At 41.9% G+C, this 21,083-nt stretch overlaps 3 protein-coding genes across 3 annotated transcripts; all 3 read left to right on the top strand.

Moving 5' to 3' along the window:
- The first annotated feature begins 2,813 nt into the window (after window positions 1-2,813).
- On the top strand, window positions 2,814-4,300 carry LOC139469835 (uncharacterized). The gene is made up of 4 exons (XM_071252138.1): window positions 2,814-2,848; window positions 3,491-3,540; window positions 3,744-3,806; window positions 3,939-4,300. Exons 1-4 carry the CDS (start codon window positions 2,814-2,816, stop codon window positions 4,298-4,300), a joined length of 510 nt encoding a protein of 169 aa, XP_071108239.1.
- Window positions 4,301-10,215: 5,915 nt separating this feature from the next.
- On the top strand, window positions 10,216-11,702 carry LOC139469833 (uncharacterized). The gene is made up of 4 exons (XM_071252137.1): window positions 10,216-10,250; window positions 10,893-10,942; window positions 11,146-11,208; window positions 11,341-11,702. Exons 1-4 carry the CDS (start codon window positions 10,216-10,218, stop codon window positions 11,700-11,702), a joined length of 510 nt encoding a protein of 169 aa, XP_071108238.1.
- A 4,764-nt stretch (window positions 11,703-16,466) lies between these two features.
- LOC139467407 (uncharacterized) lies at window positions 16,467-19,015 on the top strand. Its single transcript, XM_071248965.1, has 4 exons — window positions 16,467-16,501; window positions 17,776-17,825; window positions 18,058-18,120; window positions 18,678-19,015. Exons 1-4 carry the CDS (start codon window positions 16,467-16,469, stop codon window positions 19,013-19,015), a joined length of 486 nt encoding a protein of 161 aa, XP_071105066.1.
- The last annotated feature ends 2,068 nt before the right edge of the window (window positions 19,016-21,083 follow it).

Below are 21,083 nucleotides of genomic sequence, written 5' to 3'. Positions count from 1 at the left end.
ACGCTAAATTGATCCGTGGAGATTTTACAGCTGTCTGGTAAATTGAGATTTTATTTATTAGGGCGATTGGAAGAGATCAAAGAAGTACTAAGAATAGTTAGAAAGGTCCAAGAAACAATCTACAAAGCTAGTTTAATCGTACGCGATGTGTGAGATGTAAAAGGTAAACAAAAGTATCATTAGCTAAGTTCCAGAAAAATAAAGTTGTGATGTGCCAAATCACACAAGAAGAAGCGTGACATACCATCAGATCAGCTATACTCTTTACCAGGGAACGCTTTGATATTAAACTAGCCACAGTGTCGAAAGTATACACTCAAAGTAAATCGGCGTTCAGCCACTGACAGTTTTTGCTGTAGAGTTGCCTAAATGATGGTGATGTATTTGGCACGTGTCCTATCTTCCCGGAGCACCTGGTGCATGGCATGATATGGAGATCTTCTGATGTTTACCTGGATGTCGATGGAATATATCTTATGCATGTTAGATATAAACACATTGCAGGAAAGTAGCTCTGGTCGAGAACTAACGATTTGTTTCACATGTCGGTGTTTACAGTGGCTGTTATATCAACCACACAAAGTTGTCGGAGTTAGTATAAGTGAGAGTAAATATTTCTTCCCGTCGATCGCATCACCAATTGTGCACATTTTCGAAGCTGAAGCCCATTTGAATTCGCGGTCCTTTCCTCGTGCATATTGTATGAATGTGATTTATACATTGTGCGTGGACATACGACCACTAGTGTATGTCCTAATGGTATGTACCATGGAACCAATCGTCAAAGCCTTACAGTGGTACTTATATTTCACATATCTGTGGTGAAGATTCAAAATTCAACCCAGAAAGCGACAATATCACTAAAATTTGCCCTAATGAATTATTGTAAACGATCACGTGACTAGGGCTAACAGGTTGGAATTATTTCATGTCCTGCCCTATTTCTGCCATCTGTCGACCGAAAGTCGGGGTTACAGTGCATGTGCAGTTGGCCCTAGAAAGAGTATACGTTCTTCCAAATTCAGGAACATTTTTCTCCAGTCATGATCATTGCACTTCATGGCACCCCGACATGGAGGGTCATAGATGTTACCTCCTGCATGTTTTATATTTTATTTTGATTGTTTAACGCCGAAATCATTCCACCTATATGACGTCGGTCTGGACCAGACAAGCCAGTGATTGACATCATGAGCACCGATCGGTGCATTTGGGATACGATAATGCAATCAACCAAAACCGCCTAAATGGTGCGAGTCTGACCAGTGACCACCCTACCCATCGAGTCGTCTCTTACGACAAACATATGGAGGTTGCTGGAGACCTATATTTTGACTTTATTTCATCATAAGTGAATATTAAATAAGGATTCCAGATGAAAAACAAATGCTCGTGATATTTCGAGATTTCCCGGCGCCATAACATGGTTTGTTTGTTTTATTTTTTTACGCCGCACTCAGCAATATTCCAGGTGTATGACGGCGGTCTGTAAATAATCGAGTCTGGACCAGACAATCCTGTGATTTTGATATCATGGCTTTACCAATAACCTAATATTATGCTATGCCATTCGGGCTGTACTCAGATTAGTTTGGTTACCATACTTTCGTCGCACAAATTATTTTGTTGCAAATTTTGGAGTATAAATTCATGACTTCCTGTGCAGACATTCTCAACATTAGTTGCACATAATGCATATAATCGTTTACAAGGAGTGCAGGGTATGACAAGTGTACGCACAAACCCTGCATATCTGCTTATGTCATGAGAAAATTATATTTCTACATCTCTGCCTTATTTCATATTTGCGTTCAGGCCATCAACAGCTCCACATGCACTCTATCTGTGTTGAAAACATGGGAGTTGGAATCCTGTCTAGCAATAACTGTATAGAGGACTGCTCGTTCCATAAGTGCAACACAATAATCCACATTCGTTACCACTCGCCCCTTTCCGTAACTGCAAGAAGACTCGTCCCCCTATCGATGAATGTCACTTGCGGAAATACGACTTGTCCCAGAATAACACGAGCTGGTCACAAATGAATAATACAATGACATTCACATAGGCTGGTTCCTCGCTTTCTCTACGCATCTATCTTTTGTCATATGAAGAGACACTCTCCTACCCAGAGTTCCATGCGACCAACATGGTACCCCTGCCACAGGCCAGTGCGATGTGACGATTCGTCACATCTTTCACAGTCCATTCAAAATATTGCATATGCTTTTCATCCTTTACATATTTGACAAGTCTACACATTTTCATTAACAAATGTCAAAGAATGGTTACGGTTCATTAAGAAAGTATCCTAATGCGTGAAAATCTACTTGTTTTTGCGTAGTTATCCTTTGTTTACATTGGTTGTACGGCTCCACGTGCTGTCATCGAAGCCCAAGGGAGAGCTAGCGATACGGTCACTTTGATGTATAAATATATATTGTCATGCAACTCACTGTCGCAGTTGTAGTAGCATATATATATAATTATGCAAAACAATATGTAAAGCGCCCCCCAATACTTGTATTTGTCCGTTCTATACTGATTTCTAAAAAAGCGCGTTTGTTTACAAACAAGAGAAAAGTCCGGAGCTGGACTTCGTCTTTAATATCGCAAGTTGACGACGCGCAAAGGGAGCCGGGAGCCAGCTTAAGATGGAACCCAGTTAAGTCTACGCAAACACGTGACGTCACTGGTGTTACACGTCACAATTGTCACTATGTGCCATGACGTCACAATCACGACAAAGCTGTCTGCCCATATGGTACTAACTTGTCACGCTCTTCGAGTTTTCCGTCGTGTTGAACACCTAGATGCCTCCTAACTGGATTCTACCGGCTCGTACGAGGTAAGAGTTTCTTGATTTTGCTGGGGGCAGTGGTATGGGCCAGTGGTTTATGTTTTCGCTTGTCAAACCAAAGACCCGCTTCGAGTCCCCACATGGGTACAACGTGTGAAGCATATATTGTAGGTGTGGCCCAGCCGTGATAATGCTTGAAGCGGCATTAAAACCCAACTCACTCACTCAACTCTGATGGTATCAGTCGTTGCATATAAATCCAAATAAGTTTGTTTTAATAACTAATCATTATTGGGACAGAATATCAACTCAACACTTTTGGGTCATTATATCAAAGTAAAAGTAACGGGCAAAGAAAAGTGCATACTTGAAAAATAGATTTGACCAAAACATTAACACACGTTATCAAATCGTTACTTGACTGAAAACAGTCGCCGAAACTCTGCAAAGTTAAGGTCCAAACATTACTTTGATATCCATATCGAATACATCATCCCCTAATAATCACTTTGATTTGTTTCATTTTTAGCCATCTTCAAACATGGGTGTATACTTTCTTTTGCCCGACATTTAGCTTATCACAATAGAATTATTTTCATGGTGATATCTTAATTCAAAACAACTTTATGGTTACAAGATGACTTTATGCCATATGTCAACCCTCTATTTATTGAACCCGCTCTGTTTCAGTACTAAGATACTCTCGTCAGCTGACGTCACCTCCTACGTTTCTTTTCGTGGTGAGTATATTACACAGCACACGACAACTAATGTTCGTATCTGAATTTAATGTTGGATGTCATTTCATATATATAATACCTCATCATTATGTAAACGTATTAAATTACTGCTGGGAAACTGACCAATATCAGTCCCTCATGGTGTAAAAGGTCGAACATCTTGTTACTTTTGAAATAGTTCACATGGGATTGTTTCCTTTCAGATGTCACGTGGTTTTGCCCAGGAAACATCTGTCCTGTCACTCTCGCAATACTTGCAGTAATTGGTAGGTTATTTCTCACTTCCTCCTCTTCTGAATCTTTTAGTACCTCAAAATCACACACTATCAAGATCTAACGCATTTCACAGTTTGTAAAGTTTCCAATTTTAATATTCACACTTTAATAATCTGTTTTAGCTGTGGTAGTCACCGTCTACATCCTGTTGAAGACTTTCACAAGGACACAGAAACCTGCATGGCGGACAAGCAGCCGTCGTCTATCTCGCTGCGTTGACGCCGAGATGGCAAGCATAGACATTCCCGATATCCTGCAGCCCAACTTCCAGCAGACAAAATCCCAAGCCTTCATTTCTGAGAAAAAGGACATGGAACGAGAACTGAAGTTCCACCCTGATTTTGTTCTGGACAATGGTGTGAATTGGAGCGACGTGGTAGGGGATATGGCAGGGGTGGGGGCAGAGGTGGCCCCAGAGTATCAGCTGTGTGAGGAGGGGGAGTCACGTGTCACTGTGTGGGGACTGGAGGTGATTGAGGAGTAGATATGTGTTTGTATTTGTACATACCTGTAAATAAGGAAAATGAAAAAAAGTGTGTACATTTTAAATTTTAAATCAAAATCAGTTTTGTATTATTTTGTTTGAATATATTTGTGTTTAATTATATGAATAACATAAAACCGTTTCTTGTGTTCTTTCATTGATAACTTTTCATGCTACATGCAGGATACACGTGTATACTAGCGGCACCTATTATCGTGGGTTCGAATCCCGGTTGGCCCTGATTATGTCGCTACTTTTGTCAGCACCATACCCGTGCGTGTGGGTCTTACATAAGTGGTAAACGCCTAAGCTCTGCACCACATGGGGGGCACGGGTGGCCCAGTCGTCTAAAGCGCTGAGATTCGCTGTGCAGAGTTGCGTCCCTTGGACACGCCAGAAACCTATGATTGTGGGTTTGAATCCCGGTTCGCCCCGATTATGTTTCTAGGTTTGTCAGCACCATACCCGTGCTTGTGGGTTTCACCAAAGTGGTAAACTTCTGAGACATGCATTACTTCGGGCTTTCCTCCCACATTAAGCTGACACGCCGTGATATAACTTGAATACTGTTAAAAGCGGCGTTAAACCCAACTCCCTTACTCACTCACTCACTCTGCACCACATGAGGTTTCTCTGCCACATCACGCTGACACGCCGTCAAACCAAACTCACTCACTCACAATACCCTTCCAGCCTACCAGTGAGTGAGTGAGTGAGTGAGTGATACCTGGGTCAAAGTTGATGTTGTATCCGCTTCTAGACACTGGGGTTGATATATGTCCAAGGCCACTGGTTAATGAAGGACACGGGGCAACTCATTGTACAGTATGTATGCCCCAAAAGTAAGTCAAAATGGTGGTGGTACAGAACAGCCTCAACAGAAGGCACAGTTTTGACTGTGGCAGCTAGCGTTTAGGAAATGCATGGAATGAGACAATGTGTAATTTTGGCAGAGGGAATTGTACTGGACTTGAACATTGATGATGTGTCAGATGCACCCGCTTCAATTATTGTGAACACGTCAAATGAAAATAGGAAAACGTTCACAAATATACTCTTAAAACAGAGTTGGGGGTAATGAAATATAAAAACTAATACCAAGTATTAGAACAAAGATAGGTGTTGACGACAAACATCCTATGCAAGAACAGATGTGTCCGTAAAACTTGACATCAGAACACGTCCTGTAGTTTGCACGTGCCACACGAAGTAGCACCACACACGTTCGTAGGCTGTCCTTCCAGATTTTGACACATTAAAGGAAGGTCGATTAATCTCTGTGGACCATTATTTCTGTCAATCTTATTGATTCTGCTTATCATACAGTTGTGGTTCACTTGACTTCATTCATTATCAATGAACTAGCGTCCAGCGTCTACATCGCGCAGGGCATCTGCGGGCTATTGGCATGCTGGAATGCGTGCAGTGGCCAATACGTTCAATGTTAAGACTGGGGCAATGGTACCAACAAACCCAAAATGCCATATGCTGCAGACCACGTTGGCTGAACTTGGCCAGGTGATGCAAGAAGAGTGGGACAGGATCCCTCAAATCGCCATTGGGCGATTCATACGCAATATGCTTTGTCGAGTGTATGAATGTTTGACAAAATGTAACGGTATTACGCACTACTGATCCAAAAACGTCCACTTTAAAATTTCCCATCCTACCCGAATCGTTCTTCAACATCGTTTTTCAACATCGTTGGAGGTCATAACATCTGCTGTCATACTTCACCACCCCTTGTAATGCGTTACAAATTTGTTCATCACTTTCATACAACTATTACTAGTAGAACAAACTAATATCTCTTACATTCTTGGAAATTTTACGTTATTTACGTGTATCCCCTACTTTTTGGGGAGTATAGGTGCGAAAATACGTAGAAATATGCATTTATGACAAGTCAACGCACTATTGGAAGACATTCCGTCGTTCCCAGTAATGACATATAGAAAAAAACCGATGTTTTTAATCGATGATGAGAATGCGGTAACCTCGGCGTGAATTCATGACACACATGTGGTAATTATAATAGTCTAAGATTATCTTTTTTTTGGTGGGTGTGTGCAACTCGACGTCGTATTTTGATTACATGTTAAATTAAATTTTGATTTTAGGGCATCTCGCAATTTATTTATGTGTAAATTCAAAAGTGAGTTTTTGAAATGCTTTGTGCATATAATAGTTAAGAAAATTCCGTTCTTTAATGGTTGAATTTGTCATTCTCATCTCTGACAGCAGAACCTTAACATTGCAAGTTTTCCTGGAATATACGTAAAATAATCATTATAATGTTATCTTCATATTGTATCGTCTAATTTATTCTCTTATCTCTCACAGCAGTACATAAACATTGCAAATGCCCACACATGATTTTCATCTTCCTCGATGTGATCGCCCTTCGAGGCTAGCCATCGGTCCGCCCGCTAGAGTCCTTTATCAAAGGGGAGCTACTCTAGTCTCTACGACGTCACGTTTGTTTAGAGTCTGCGTGGCCTGTGAAATGTTACGGAATGCAGTCAAATGTCCCACACAAATGTCGGCAAAATGAAACAAGGTACAATTTAGGTCACATCCAACTGTTATAAACTCGGGAAAACACCCACAGTCGCTTACATCAGGTAAAGCACAGGTATGGGTATTGACATGCCCCCGTCCTCGCTAAATTACTTCGCTTATGTCTCCAGGGCAATGTTGCTGCACATGTAAAAGACTCCAGGTAGATGGAAAGGCAACAGATCCCGATAGCGTTCTCGCTACATCTATTTGCCTACACTTGCATGTAAATGCACGTGCGAGAAACTGGCTTTCTATATCCTTCCAATATCTTGATAGTAATTAAAAAAACGTATACCAGTTATTAGTCAAGATTTGTTAATTCTGACACGATCGCCCATAGACATGCTGATGCCATGTTTGTTTGCAAACACTAAAACTACGGAGTACCTCCCTGGCCTTTCATATACATTCTGCACAGTAATTCGATAATGAGTCCAACGTTATGAGAAATATACCCATTATATGATACATCTAGTCCTACATTTCTGCCTAGTTACATCAGCAACCTAGTTACAATTTATGAAATATATCTCATTCGAAACGCTAAATTGATCCGTGGAGATTTTACAGCTGTCTGGTAAATTGAGATTTTATTTATTAGGGCGATTGGAAGAGATCAAAGAAGTACTAAGAATAGTTAGAAAGGTCCAAGAAACAATCTACAAAGCTAGTTTAATCGTACGCGATGTGTGAGATGTAAAAGGTAAACAAAAGTATCATTAGCTAAGTTCCAGAAAAATAAAGTTGTGATGTGCCAAATCACACAAGAAGAAGCGTGACATACCATCAGATCAGCTATACTCTTTACCAGGGAACGCTTTGATATTAAACTAGCCACAGTGTCGAAAGTATACACTCAAAGTAAATCGGCGTTCAGCCACTGACAGTTTTTGCTGTAGAGTTGCCTAAATGATGGTGATGTATTTGGCACGTGTCCTATCTTCCCGGAGCACCTGGTGCATGGCATGATATGGAGATCTTCTGATGTTTACCTGGATGTCGATGGAATATATCTTATGCATGTTAGATATAAACACATTGCAGGAAAGTAGCTCTGGTCGAGAACTAACGATTTGTTTCACATGTCGGTGTTTACAGTGGCTGTTATATCAACCACACAAAGTTGTCGGAGTTAGTATAAGTGAGAGTAAATATTTCTTCCCGTCGATCGCATCACCAATTGTGCACATTTTCGAAGCTGAAGCCCATTTGAATTCGCGGTCCTTTCCTCGTGCATATTGTATGAATGTGATTTATACATTGTGCGTGGACATACGACCACTAGTGTATGTCCTAATGGTATGTACCATGGAACCAATCGTCAAAGCCTTACAGTGGTACTTATATTTCACATATCTGTGGTGAAGATTCAAAATTCAACCCAGAAAGCGACAATATCACTAAAATTTGCCCTAATGAATTATTGTAAACGATCACGTGACTAGGGCTAACAGGTTGGAATTATTTCATGTCCTGCCCTATTTCTGCCATCTGTCGACCGAAAGTCGGGGTTACAGTGCATGTGCAGTTGGCCCTAGAAAGAGTATACGTTCTTCCAAATTCAGGAACATTTTTCTCCAGTCATGATCATTGCACTTCATGGCACCCCGACATGGAGGGTCATAGATGTTACCTCCTGCATGTTTTATATTTTATTTTGATTGTTTAACGCCGAAATCATTCCACCTATATGACGTCGGTCTGGACCAGACAAGCCAGTGATTGACATCATGAGCACCGATCGGTGCATTTGGGATACGATAATGCAATCAACCAAAACCGCCTAAATGGTGCGAGTCTGACCAGTGACCACCCTACCCATCGAGTCGTCTCTTACGACAAACATATGGAGGTTGCTGGAGACCTATATTTTGACTTTATTTCATCATAAGTGAATATTAAATAAGGATTCCAGATGAAAAACAAATGCTCGTGATATTTCGAGATTTCCCGGCGCCATAACATGGTTTGTTTGTTTTATTTTTTTACGCCGCACTCAGCAATATTCCAGGTGTATGACGGCGGTCTGTAAATAATCGAGTCTGGACCAGACAATCCTGTGATTTTGATATCATGGCTTTACCAATAACCTAATATTATGCTATGCCATTCGGGCTGTACTCAGATTAGTTTGGTTACCATACTTTCGTCGCACAAATTATTTTGTTGCAAATTTTGGAGTATAAATTCATGACTTCCTGTGCAGACATTCTCAACATTAGTTGCACATAATGCATATAATCGTTTACAAGGAGTGCAGGGTATGACAAGTGTACGCACAAACCCTGCATATCTGCTTATGTCATGAGAAAATTATATTTCTACATCTCTGCCTTATTTCATATTTGCGTTCAGGCCATCAACAGCTCCACATGCACTCTATCTGTGTTGAAAACATGGGAGTTGGAATCCTGTCTAGCAATAACTGTATAGAGGACTGCTCGTTCCATAAGTGCAACACAATAATCCACATTCGTTACCACTCGCCCCTTTCCGTAACTGCAAGAAGACTCGTCCCCCTATCGATGAATGTCACTTGCGGAAATACGACTTGTCCCAGAATAACACGAGCTGGTCACAAATGAATAATACAATGACATTCACATAGGCTGGTTCCTCGCTTTCTCTACGCATCTATCTTTTGTCATATGAAGAGACACTCTCCTACCCAGAGTTCCATGCGACCAACATGGTACCCCTGCCACAGGCCAGTGCGATGTGACGATTCGTCACATCTTTCACAGTCCATTCAAAATATTGCATATGCTTTTCATCCTTTACATATTTGACAAGTCTACACATTTTCATTAACAAATGTCAAAGAATGGTTACGGTTCATTAAGAAAGTATCCTAATGCGTGAAAATCTACTTGTTTTTGCGTAGTTATCCTTTGTTTACATTGGTTGTACGGCTCCACGTGCTGTCATCGAAGCCCAAGGGAGAGCTAGCGATACGGTCACTTTGATGTATAAATATATATTGTCATGCAACTCACTGTCGCAGTTGTAGTAGCATATATATATAATTATGCAAAACAATATGTAAAGCGCCCCCCAATACTTGTATTTGTCCGTTCTATACTGATTTCTAAAAAAGCGCGTTTGTTTACAAACAAGAGAAAAGTCCGGAGCTGGACTTCGTCTTTAATATCGCAAGTTGACGACGCGCAAAGGGAGCCGGGAGCCAGCTTAAGATGGAACCCAGTTAAGTCTACGCAAACACGTGACGTCACTGGTGTTACACGTCACAATTGTCACTATGTGCCATGACGTCACAATCACGACAAAGCTGTCTGCCCATATGGTACTAACTTGTCACGCTCTTCGAGTTTTCCGTCGTGTTGAACACCTAGATGCCTCCTAACTGGATTCTACCGGCTCGTACGAGGTAAGAGTTTCTTGATTTTGCTGGGGGCAGTGGTATGGGCCAGTGGTTTATGTTTTCGCTTGTCAAACCAAAGACCCGCTTCGAGTCCCCACATGGGTACAACGTGTGAAGCATATATTGTAGGTGTGGCCCAGCCGTGATAATGCTTGAAGCGGCATTAAAACCCAACTCACTCACTCAACTCTGATGGTATCAGTCGTTGCATATAAATCCAAATAAGTTTGTTTTAATAACTAATCATTATTGGGACAGAATATCAACTCAACACTTTTGGGTCATTATATCAAAGTAAAAGTAACGGGCAAAGAAAAGTGCATACTTGAAAAATAGATTTGACCAAAACATTAACACACGTTATCAAATCGTTACTTGACTGAAAACAGTCGCCGAAACTCTGCAAAGTTAAGGTCCAAACATTACTTTGATATCCATATCGAATACATCATCCCCTAATAATCACTTTGATTTGTTTCATTTTTAGCCATCTTCAAACATGGGTGTATACTTTCTTTTGCCCGACATTTAGCTTATCACAATAGAATTATTTTCATGGTGATATCTTAATTCAAAACAACTTTATGGTTACAAGATGACTTTATGCCATATGTCAACCCTCTATTTATTGAACCCGCTCTGTTTCAGTACTAAGATACTCTCGTCAGCTGACGTCACCTCCTACGTTTCTTTTCGTGGTGAGTATATTACACAGCACACGACAACTAATGTTCGTATCTGAATTTAATGTTGGATGTCATTTCATATATATAATACCTCATCATTATGTAAACGTATTAAATTACTGCTGGGAAACTGACCAATATCAGTCCCTCATGGTGTAAAAGGTCGAACATCTTGTTACTTTTGAAATAGTTCACATGGGATTGTTTCCTTTCAGATGTCACGTGGTTTTGCCCAGGAAACATCTGTCCTGTCACTCTCGCAATACTTGCAGTAATTGGTAGGTTATTTCTCACTTCCTCCTCTTCTGAATCTTTTAGTACCTCAAAATCACACACTATCAAGATCTAACGCATTTCACAGTTTGTAAAGTTTCCAATTTTAATATTCACACTTTAATAATCTGTTTTAGCTGTGGTAGTCACCGTCTACATCCTGTTGAAGACTTTCACAAGGACACAGAAACCTGCATGGCGGACAAGCAGCCGTCGTCTATCTCGCTGCGTTGACGCCGAGATGGCAAGCATAGACATTCCCGATATCCTGCAGCCCAACTTCCAGCAGACAAAATCCCAAGCCTTCATTTCTGAGAAAAAGGACATGGAACGAGAACTGAAGTTCCACCCTGATTTTGTTCTGGACAATGGTGTGAATTGGAGCGACGTGGTAGGGGATATGGCAGGGGTGGGGGCAGAGGTGGCCCCAGAGTATCAGCTGTGTGAGGAGGGGGAGTCACGTGTCACTGTGTGGGGACTGGAGGTGATTGAGGAGTAGATATGTGTTTGTATTTGTACATACCTGTAAATAAGGAAAATGAAAAAAAGTGTGTACATTTTAAATTTTAAATCAAAATCAGTTTTGTATTATTTTGTTTGAATATATTTGTGTTTAATTATATGAATAACATAAAACCATTTCTTGTGTTCTTTCATTGATAACTTTTCATGCTACATGCAGGATACACATGCATACTGGCGGCACCTATTATCGTGGGTTCGAATCCCGGTTGGCCCTGATTATGTCGCTAGTTTTGTCAGCACCATACCCGTGCGTGTGGGTCTTACATAGGTGGTAAACGCCTAAGCTTTGCACCACATGGGGGGCACGGGTGGCCCAGTCGTCTAAAGCGCTGAGATTCGCTGTGCAGAGTTGCGTCCCTTGGACACGCCAGAAACCTATGATTGTGGGTTCGAATCCCGGTTCGCCCCGATTATGTTTCTAGGTTTGTCAGCACCATACCCGTGCTCGTGGGTTTCACCAAAGTGGTAAACATCTGAGACCTGCATCACTTCGGGCTTTCCTCCGTCATTAAGCTGACACGCCGTGATATAACTGGAATACTGTTAAAAGCGGGGTTAAACCCAACTCACTCACTCACTCTGCACCACATGAGGTTTCTCTTCCACATCACGCTGACACGCCGTGATATGACTGAGAAAACTGATTAAACCAAACTCACTCACTCACAATACCCTTCCAGCCTACCAGTGAGTGAGTGAGTGAGTGATACCTGGGTCAAAGTTGATGTTGTATCCGCTTCTAGACACTGGGGTTGATATATGTCCAAGGCCGCTGGTTAATGAAGGACACGGGGCAACTGACACAAAAGTAAGTGAAAAATGGTGACGGTACAGAACAGCCCCAACAGAAGGCACAGTTTTGACTGTTGCAGCTAGCGTTTAGGAACTGCATGGAATGAGACAATGTGTAATTTTGGCAGGGGGAATTGTACTGGACTTGAACACTGATGATGCGTCAGATGCACCCGCTTCAATCATTGTGGACAAGTCAAATGAAAATAGGAAAACGTTCACAAATATACTCTTAAAACACAGTTGGGGGTAATGAAATATAAATATTAATACCAAGTATTAGAACAAAGATAAGTGTTGCCGACAAACATCCTATGCAAGAACAGATGTATCTGTAAAACGTCCTATAGTTTCACGTGCCTCACGGAGTAGCACCACACACGTGCGTAGGCTGTCATTCCTGATTTTGACGCTTTCAAGAAAGGTCGAGTAATCTCCGTGGACCATTATTTATGTCAATCCTATTGATTCTTATCATACAGTTGTGATTTACATGGTTACACTCAATGTTTGTCAATTAACTTGCGATTCAGGGTCTGCATCGCGCGGAGCGTCTAAGGCTATTGGCATGCTGGAATCTTGCAGAAGTCAGCGTGCAGTGGCCAATGTTAAGACTATGGCAGTGGTACCAGCAAACCCAAAATGTTGACGATCTACCCCGTTCAGGGCGTCTCAGGTCAACAAGATTACAGGGCCGATTGATCCGAAACCATTCTATACGAAATCGAGCTCAAACGGTGAATCAAACTGCTACAAACTATCGTCAGGCTAATGGAGTACGAGGTACGGATCAGACGATTAGAAATCGTCTACATGCAGCCCATCTCCATGCTCGACGGCCACGTGTTGTGCCACTTCTCACACAGACGTCAATGATATACATAACCTCGAAATCGTCGCTGGTCACGTGTCATGTTTTCAGATGAGTCCCGATTCACTTAGCAATGCCTTGATAGGCGTGGTCGTGTCTGGTGACGTCGAAATGAACGTCAAGCCAATGTCAACCTCAGACCTCATTACATAACTGGCGGTGGTTCGGTTATAACTGAGCGAACCCCACTCCATATTGTGCAAGGAAGGAGTCACTGGGCACAACTATCGGGACAACATACTGACACCCTTTACTGTCCCGTTTGCAAAGGCGTGGGGGTCGACCTGTTGTCTTTCACGTCAACGCCCGTGTTCACCGTGCACGAATCGTCAATGCTCACCTCCAGCAGCACAACATCTATAAAATACCCTGGCCAGAAACAAGCCCAGACCTTTCCCCCATTGAACACGTCTTGGACATGGTAGGGAGACGTGTGAGCCAACGTCATATGCTGCCGACCACGTTGGTCGAACTTGGCCAGGTGTAGCAAGAGGAGTGGGACAGGTTCCCTCAAATCGTATTTCGGAGATTCATACGCAGTTTGCGTCTTGGAGTGAATGAATGTTTGACAAATCGTAACGGGATAACGCACTACTGATCCAAAAACGTCCACTTTGAAATTTCCCATCTTATGCCTATCGTCCTTAAACATCGTTGGCGGTTATAACATCTGCTGTCATACTTCACTACCCCTTGTAACGCATTACAAATTCGTTCATTACTACCATACAAATATTACGACAAACTAATACCTCTTACATTCTTGGACATTTTACGTTATTTTCGCGTATCCCCTAATTTGTTTCGAGTTTATATGCGGAAATACGTTCGATGTGTGCATGCATGACTGGTTGGAGCAGTATTGGAAGACTTTTCTTACGGGACATTCCGTCGTTCCCAGTAATGACATATAGAGAGAAAAAACTATATTAAATGATGAGGGGAATGCGCTATCCGCAGCTTGAATACAAGATACACATGTGGTAGTTACAACAGATTCTCTTTTTCTTGGTAGGTGTGTGCAGCTCGATGTCGTGTTTTGACTCCATATGGAAAGTTCGATTCAATACAAAGTCATAAAAATATGGTGTGCTGTGGGATGGTAAATGTCCTGTGGTGGGAGTGAAGGCGATGAATATTACAAATACAGGACATTTATCAATCCAAAACACACCCGCGTGATAACCTCTCTAATTTATGACCATAAAAATGAGTTTTCCAAATGGTTTGTGCGTAAAATAGTTAAGAAAATTCCGTTCTTAATCGTCGAAACTGTAATTATCATCTATGACAGCAGTATCTAAACATTGCAAGTTTCCCTGGCACATGTGTAAGATAGGCATCATTATGTGATCGTCAAATGGTATCGTCTAATTTGTTCTCTTATCTCTCACAACACTACATAATCATTGCAGGTCAAAACGCCAATCGCATATCCATGATTTTCAACTTTGTCAGTGATCGCACTTCGAGGCAATCCAATCCAATCCAGTCCTTTAGGGCTCAGTCACACATTCAGGATTTTTACTGCCGTCCTTGATAGGACCATTCCCGATTAAAATTCATCAAAGTCTGATCAAGATCCTGTTATTCAAGGCGGCGAGAAATTCACAAACAAACAGATATTTTTCAGGAAGCGTCCCGATTCAGGCGTTTCGAGCCGAATTCGTCCCCATTCTCCCGTTCTCAATCCGAATCTGATCCGATTTGCATCTTCCGCATGGTAAAAAACGACCGAATCTGTCCCGACAGCGTCCCGATTCTCCCGAATGCGATCCGACAGATATCAGACAGTGACCGGACAGGGAATCGACAAAGTCGGTTCCCATTCGGCAAAATCTTGACACAATCTGGACTCAATCGACAAGAAACGGCAATGAACAATTCATGCCCGTTCATCACGACATCACGATCTACAGGACACCGTCCAGACAACACAGGACGATTACGATTGTGATCCGATACAGCAGAATCTGTCACGACATAGTCACGATTGTAATCCGACTAGACAAAATCGGCCGAGTTTCCCGAATGTTACGGGACTCGCCATACTGTCGGGAGTGCTTGGTCGATCTCTCTGGACCTTTCCCGATCCATAGGATTCTTTTACGAACGTATACGACTGCGTTCAAACAATGATAGGACATTCCAGATCATTAAGGATAGTAATCAGACTTTTTTCACTTTCCGTGTCGTAGCGCTGTCTGATCTCAAACGGGAGCCATAACCGGCACTGTGTGAACCTGGCCTTATCAAAGGGAAGCTACTCTAGTCTGTTCGACGTCACGTTTGTTTGGAGTCTGCGTGGCCAGTGATAACGCTACGGAATGCAGTCAAATGTCCAACACATCGGCAAAAGCGAACAAGGTACAATTTAGGTCAAACCCAACTGTTTTAAAGTCGGGAAAGGCCCTTAAGTCGCATAGCTCCAAGTATGGAAATTGATATGCCAACTGTCCTCGCTAAATCACTTCGATTATGTCTCCAGGGCAATGTTGCTGCACATGTAAAAGGCTCCAAATAGATGTAAAGGCAACAGATCCAGACAGCCTCCTCACTAAATCTGTTTGCCTACGCTTGCATGTAAATGCCCGTGTTAGACACTGGCTTTCGATACCATTATCTTGATAGCGATAAAAAAAATGTACACGAGTTATTTGTCCTGATCGTCGATAGTCAATTCTGACTGGATGGTGCATGGACGTGGTGACGCCATGTTTGTGTGTAAACACGGAAACTACGGAGTACCTACCTGGCCTTCCATATACATTCTGCACATGTATTCGATAATGAGTCCAACTTTCCGAGAAACATGTCCATTCTATGATACATCTAGGCCTACATTTCTGCCTAATTTCATAGGTACATCAGCAGCTCCTCATACGGTGGTTCTGCGCTCTTTCTGCGCGTCCGTCATCTCGTCATATGAAGAGACGGAACCCAGCTAAGTCCACGCAAACACGTGACGTCACTATGTAAATATGGTCCGTGACGTCACAATCACGACAAAGCTGTCTGCCCGTATGGTGCTAACTTATCACGCTCTTCGATCTTTCCGTCGTTTTGAACATTAAGATGCCTCCTAACTTGATTCTACCGGCTCGTACGAGGTAAGATTCACATCTTCTTTGATGTGAGCAGTGCTATTGGCCAGTGACTTAAGCGTTCGCTCGTCACGCCGCAGTCTAGGGTTCGATTCCCGACATGGATACAACGTGTGAAGCGTGTTCTGGGTGTCCTCAGAATAATGAGTCCTGATAATGATACAAGCGACATAATCACTAGTTCACCCACTCACTCAATCTTCCTTGAAGGTATTCGACGATGTATGTAAATTCTAAATATAGGTCTTTAATTGTCACATTTAACTTAAGTTAAAATTTACATTTGATTTTATGTCAAGAGAATTTATTGCGAAAATAGAACAAAATATCAACTCCAACCATTAGTGTAATTATGTCTAAATGAGCTCCAGGGAAAAATTAACCATACACTTAAAAATTGGACATGACCAAAATATTACAAACATTATCAAAACGTTACTTTGGTGACAACAGTGCAAACTTAATGCCCAAAACACAGATATGATACCCATATCAAATACATTACCTTCGAACAACCAATTGTTGTTTGTTTCAGTTTTAGCAACCATCAAACATGGGTGTATACTTTCTTTTGCCCCACAGTTTAGCTAATCATAATAAATCATTTGCATGTAATATCCCAACATTCCCAACATGGGTACAACGTGTGATACATCTTCTGGGTGTCCTCTTGTTTTTGCTGGGGACAGTTGTACTGGCAAGTGGTTAAAGGGTTCGATTCCCAACATGGGTACAACGTGTGAAGCATATTGTGGGTGCCCCCCCCCCCCCCCCCCCCCCGTGATATTGCTTGAAGCGGCATAAAACCAAACTCACACTCTCAAACCTGATAGTATCCGACTTTGCATATAAATCCAAATACGGGCCTTTCATTGTCACATTTAAGTTTAGGTATGATAATTTATCAGTATTGGGTCAGAATATCAACACATTTGGGTTATTATGTCAAAGTAAAAGTAACGGACAAAAGAAAAGACACACTTCAAACTTGGATTTGATCAAAACATTTACAAACGTTATCAAATCGTTACTAGGCTGAAAACAATCGCTGAAACTCTGCAAAGTTAAGGTCCAAACATAACTATGATATCTATATCAAATACATCATCCCCGAATAATCATTTTTGTTTTTTCAATTTTAGCCACCATCAAATATGGGTATATACTTTGCCCGACAGTGTAGCTTATCATAATCAACTCATTTTCATGGAATTATCTTTATTCTAAACGACTTAATGCCATATGTCATCCCTCTTTTTATTAAACCCGCTCTGTTTCAGTACTACGACAATCTCGTCAGCTGAAGTCACCTCCTTCGTTTCTTTTCCTGGTGAGTATATTACACAATCAACCGACAACTGATTATCCTCTTTAATAACTTGATGTGTCTGAATTTTATGTTGGATGTCGTTTCACATAATATAATACCTCACCATCTTGGACATGGTACCTGAGTACTTAACGGAAACTGACCAATATCCGTCCCTCGTGATGTGAACGGTTGTACATTCTAAACACTTTGTTACCATTGAAATAGTACATGCGTGATTGTTTTCTTTCAGATGTCACGTGGATTTGCCCCGGAAAAATCTGTCTTCTCACTCTCACAGTATTAGCAGGAATTGGTAGGTTGATTTTCTCTTCATCCGCACTGATACCTCGTGGCATGGGTGGCCCAATCGTCTGAGGCGCCACAATTCGCTGTGCAGAGTTGAGTCCCTTTGGGCACGCCAGAAACCTATGATCATGGGTTCGAATCCCGATTCGCTTTCCGATAGGTTTTTCAGCACCATACCCGTGCTCGTGGGTTTCACCAAATTGGTAAACGTCTGAGACCTGCATCACTTCAGGCTTTCCTCCCACATTAAACTGGCACACCGTGATGTAACTGAAATGCTGTTCAAAGCGGCGTAAAACCTCTCTCACTCACTCACTCACTCACTCACTCATTACTTCAAAATCACGCACTATCAAGATTTAGCGCATTTCCGCATTTTGTAAACTTTCCCATAATAGGATAATGCATATTTGATATGAACATATTTGAGGAATAAACACAGATATTTTCCCGAAAGTTTACCTTAACGCTGTATATAGTGACGGAAACGTTTGCCTTTTGTGCTATCCTTAGGTGTTTTAACTCTTACCTGACAGTCATACACACTTTAAAACTCTGTTTCAGCTATGGTAGTCACCGTCTACTTCCTGTGGAAGACTTTCACAAGGACACAGAAACCTGCATGGCGGTCAAGCAGCCGTCCTCTATCTCGCTGTGAAGACGCCGAGATAGCAAACATTGACATTCCCGATATTCTGCAGCCCAACTTCCAGCAGACAAAAACCAAAGCCTTAATTTCTGAGAAAATGGGATTGGAACGAGAACCTGAATATTGTCTGGACAATGGTGTGAATTGGAGCGACGTGGTTGGGGATATGGCAGGGTTGGGGCAGAGGTGGCCCCAGAGTATCAGCTGTGTGAGGAGGGGGAGTCACGTGTCACTGTGTGGGGACTGGATGTGATTGAGGAGGAGGAGGAGTAGATGTGTGTTTGTATTTGTACATACTGTAAATAAGGAAAATGAAAATAAGTGTGTACATTTTTAACTTTAAATGTTTAATTATATGAATAACATAAAACCATTTCTTGTGTTCTTTCATTGATAACTTTTCATGCTACATGCAGGATACACATGTATATTGGCGGCACGGGTGGCTCAATCATCACAGGCGCCGCAATTCGCAGTGCAGAGTTGTGACCCTTTGGCGATTTTTAAGCCTATTATCGTGGGTTCGAATCCCGGTTGGCCCTGATTATGTCGCAGTTTTGTCAGCACCATACCCGTGATTGAGGGTCTTACATTAGTGTGGTGAAACAGTGTTAACCAAACTCACTCACTCATAATACCCTTCCAGCCTACCAGCGAGTGAGTGAGTGAGTGAGTGGGCCAAAGTTGATGAGTAGCACGTCTTACCGTACAGAACAGCCACTACGTAGCCTTGGTTGTGTCAGGTTAAGTGGAAGCATTCAGGAGTGAGTGAGTTGGGTATAACGCCGCTTTTAACAATATTCCAGTTGTCAGCTCAATGTGGGAGGAACGCCCGAAGTGATGCAGGTCTCAGACGTTTACCACTTCGGTGAAACCTACGAGCACGGGTATGATACTGACAAACCTAGAAACATAATCGGGGCGAACCGGGGTTCGAACCCACAATCATAGATTTCTAGCGTGCCCTAGAGACGCAACTCTGCACAGCGAATCGCGGCGCCTTAGACGATTGAGCCACCCGGGAAGCTTTCAGGAAATACCCGGAACTATACACTGATTATTTACCAACACATGACGTGAACACTGATACTGCGTTAGATGCACCCTGTTTAATTCACGTGGCCAACGTACGATGAAAATGAAAAAGTTCTCAAATATATCATTCTATATGCAAAATGAATTTGGGAATATATGACTAGCCAGCGTAGAAGACTTCAATGCATTCTCGATAATTCAGTGGTATCAAAAAATAGATTTTGGTAACTGTTTGTTACAGAAAAGACTTGTGACACGTAAATAAACAAGATACCTTTGCGCACTGCTATCGTGTCTCTGTTACCGCCTGTTTACTCACTTACTATTAAGGCCCACATAAAGACGCTGTGACTATCTCAGATAGTAGCATCCGCGCATTTACTGGAATGTTATCTGAAGACTGCACGTGTGGAACTTCTAATGAGTCCATATTAGAGAAAGCAACATTGTGCTAGAGTGACATTTTAGCTATAACTTAGGCCTATTTGTTTGGTTGGTGAAGCTTAATGAAGAAAGTTCCTCCGCGTTTGTTTCAACAAAATATCTTTACATAAAACTAGGGCTGACTTGTGGATTTCAACTTATTTTGTTCTGTTGAATGCGACATTTCGGTAGATATTCTGCAATGTTATATATGTACCTTTATTTAAACAAGACTTCATAAAGGTACTCGTATCTGAACCGGAATGTGAGTCCCGTGAAGATCCGGGTCAGAAATGGTCTTCAGAAACCCATGATTGTCGTAAGAGGCGATTAACGGGATCGGGTAGTCAGAGTTGCTGACTTGGTTGATGCATGTCATCATATCGAGGCTCATGATATCAATCACTGGATTGTCTGGTCCAGACTCGATTACTATATCGCCTATATTGCTGAGTGCGGCGTCAAACAAGAAACATCACAACATCACATCTACCCTTACATCCACACTACTCCTCCAGCCTAAATACAGACAGTGCACAAACATCGTGCATCATTGACTACTCCCCCTTTCCATTCCTTGGAATCTCATACTCGTTATCTGCAGACTGCATATGTGGCGTGACATAAACTGAATGGGACCACGTTATTTCATACATTTTATTACCTACATGTCGGTCTACGTCGCATCTACTCTTTCTCTACATCCAGGATCAGTGGTCTAAGACGCCGCATTTCTTTGTGAAGAATTGCATTCCTTAGTCGTGGCAGGATCCGCTGGTCGCAGGTTCGAATCTCAGATTTGTGCCTATTAAGATCATTGGATTTTGTTAGTACCATACCCGCACTTGTTGTTAACGCTTGTC

The sequence above is a fragment of the Haliotis cracherodii genome, unplaced genomic scaffold, assembly GCF_022045235.1.
Source record: "Haliotis cracherodii isolate W230 unplaced genomic scaffold, xgHalCrac1.p SCAF_2, whole genome shotgun sequence".
Taxonomy (NCBI): Eukaryota; Metazoa; Mollusca; class Gastropoda; order Lepetellida; family Haliotidae; genus Haliotis; species Haliotis cracherodii.
The sequence above is the reverse complement of the archived record's forward strand: the minus strand, read 5'-3'. Positions and strand labels throughout refer to the sequence as shown.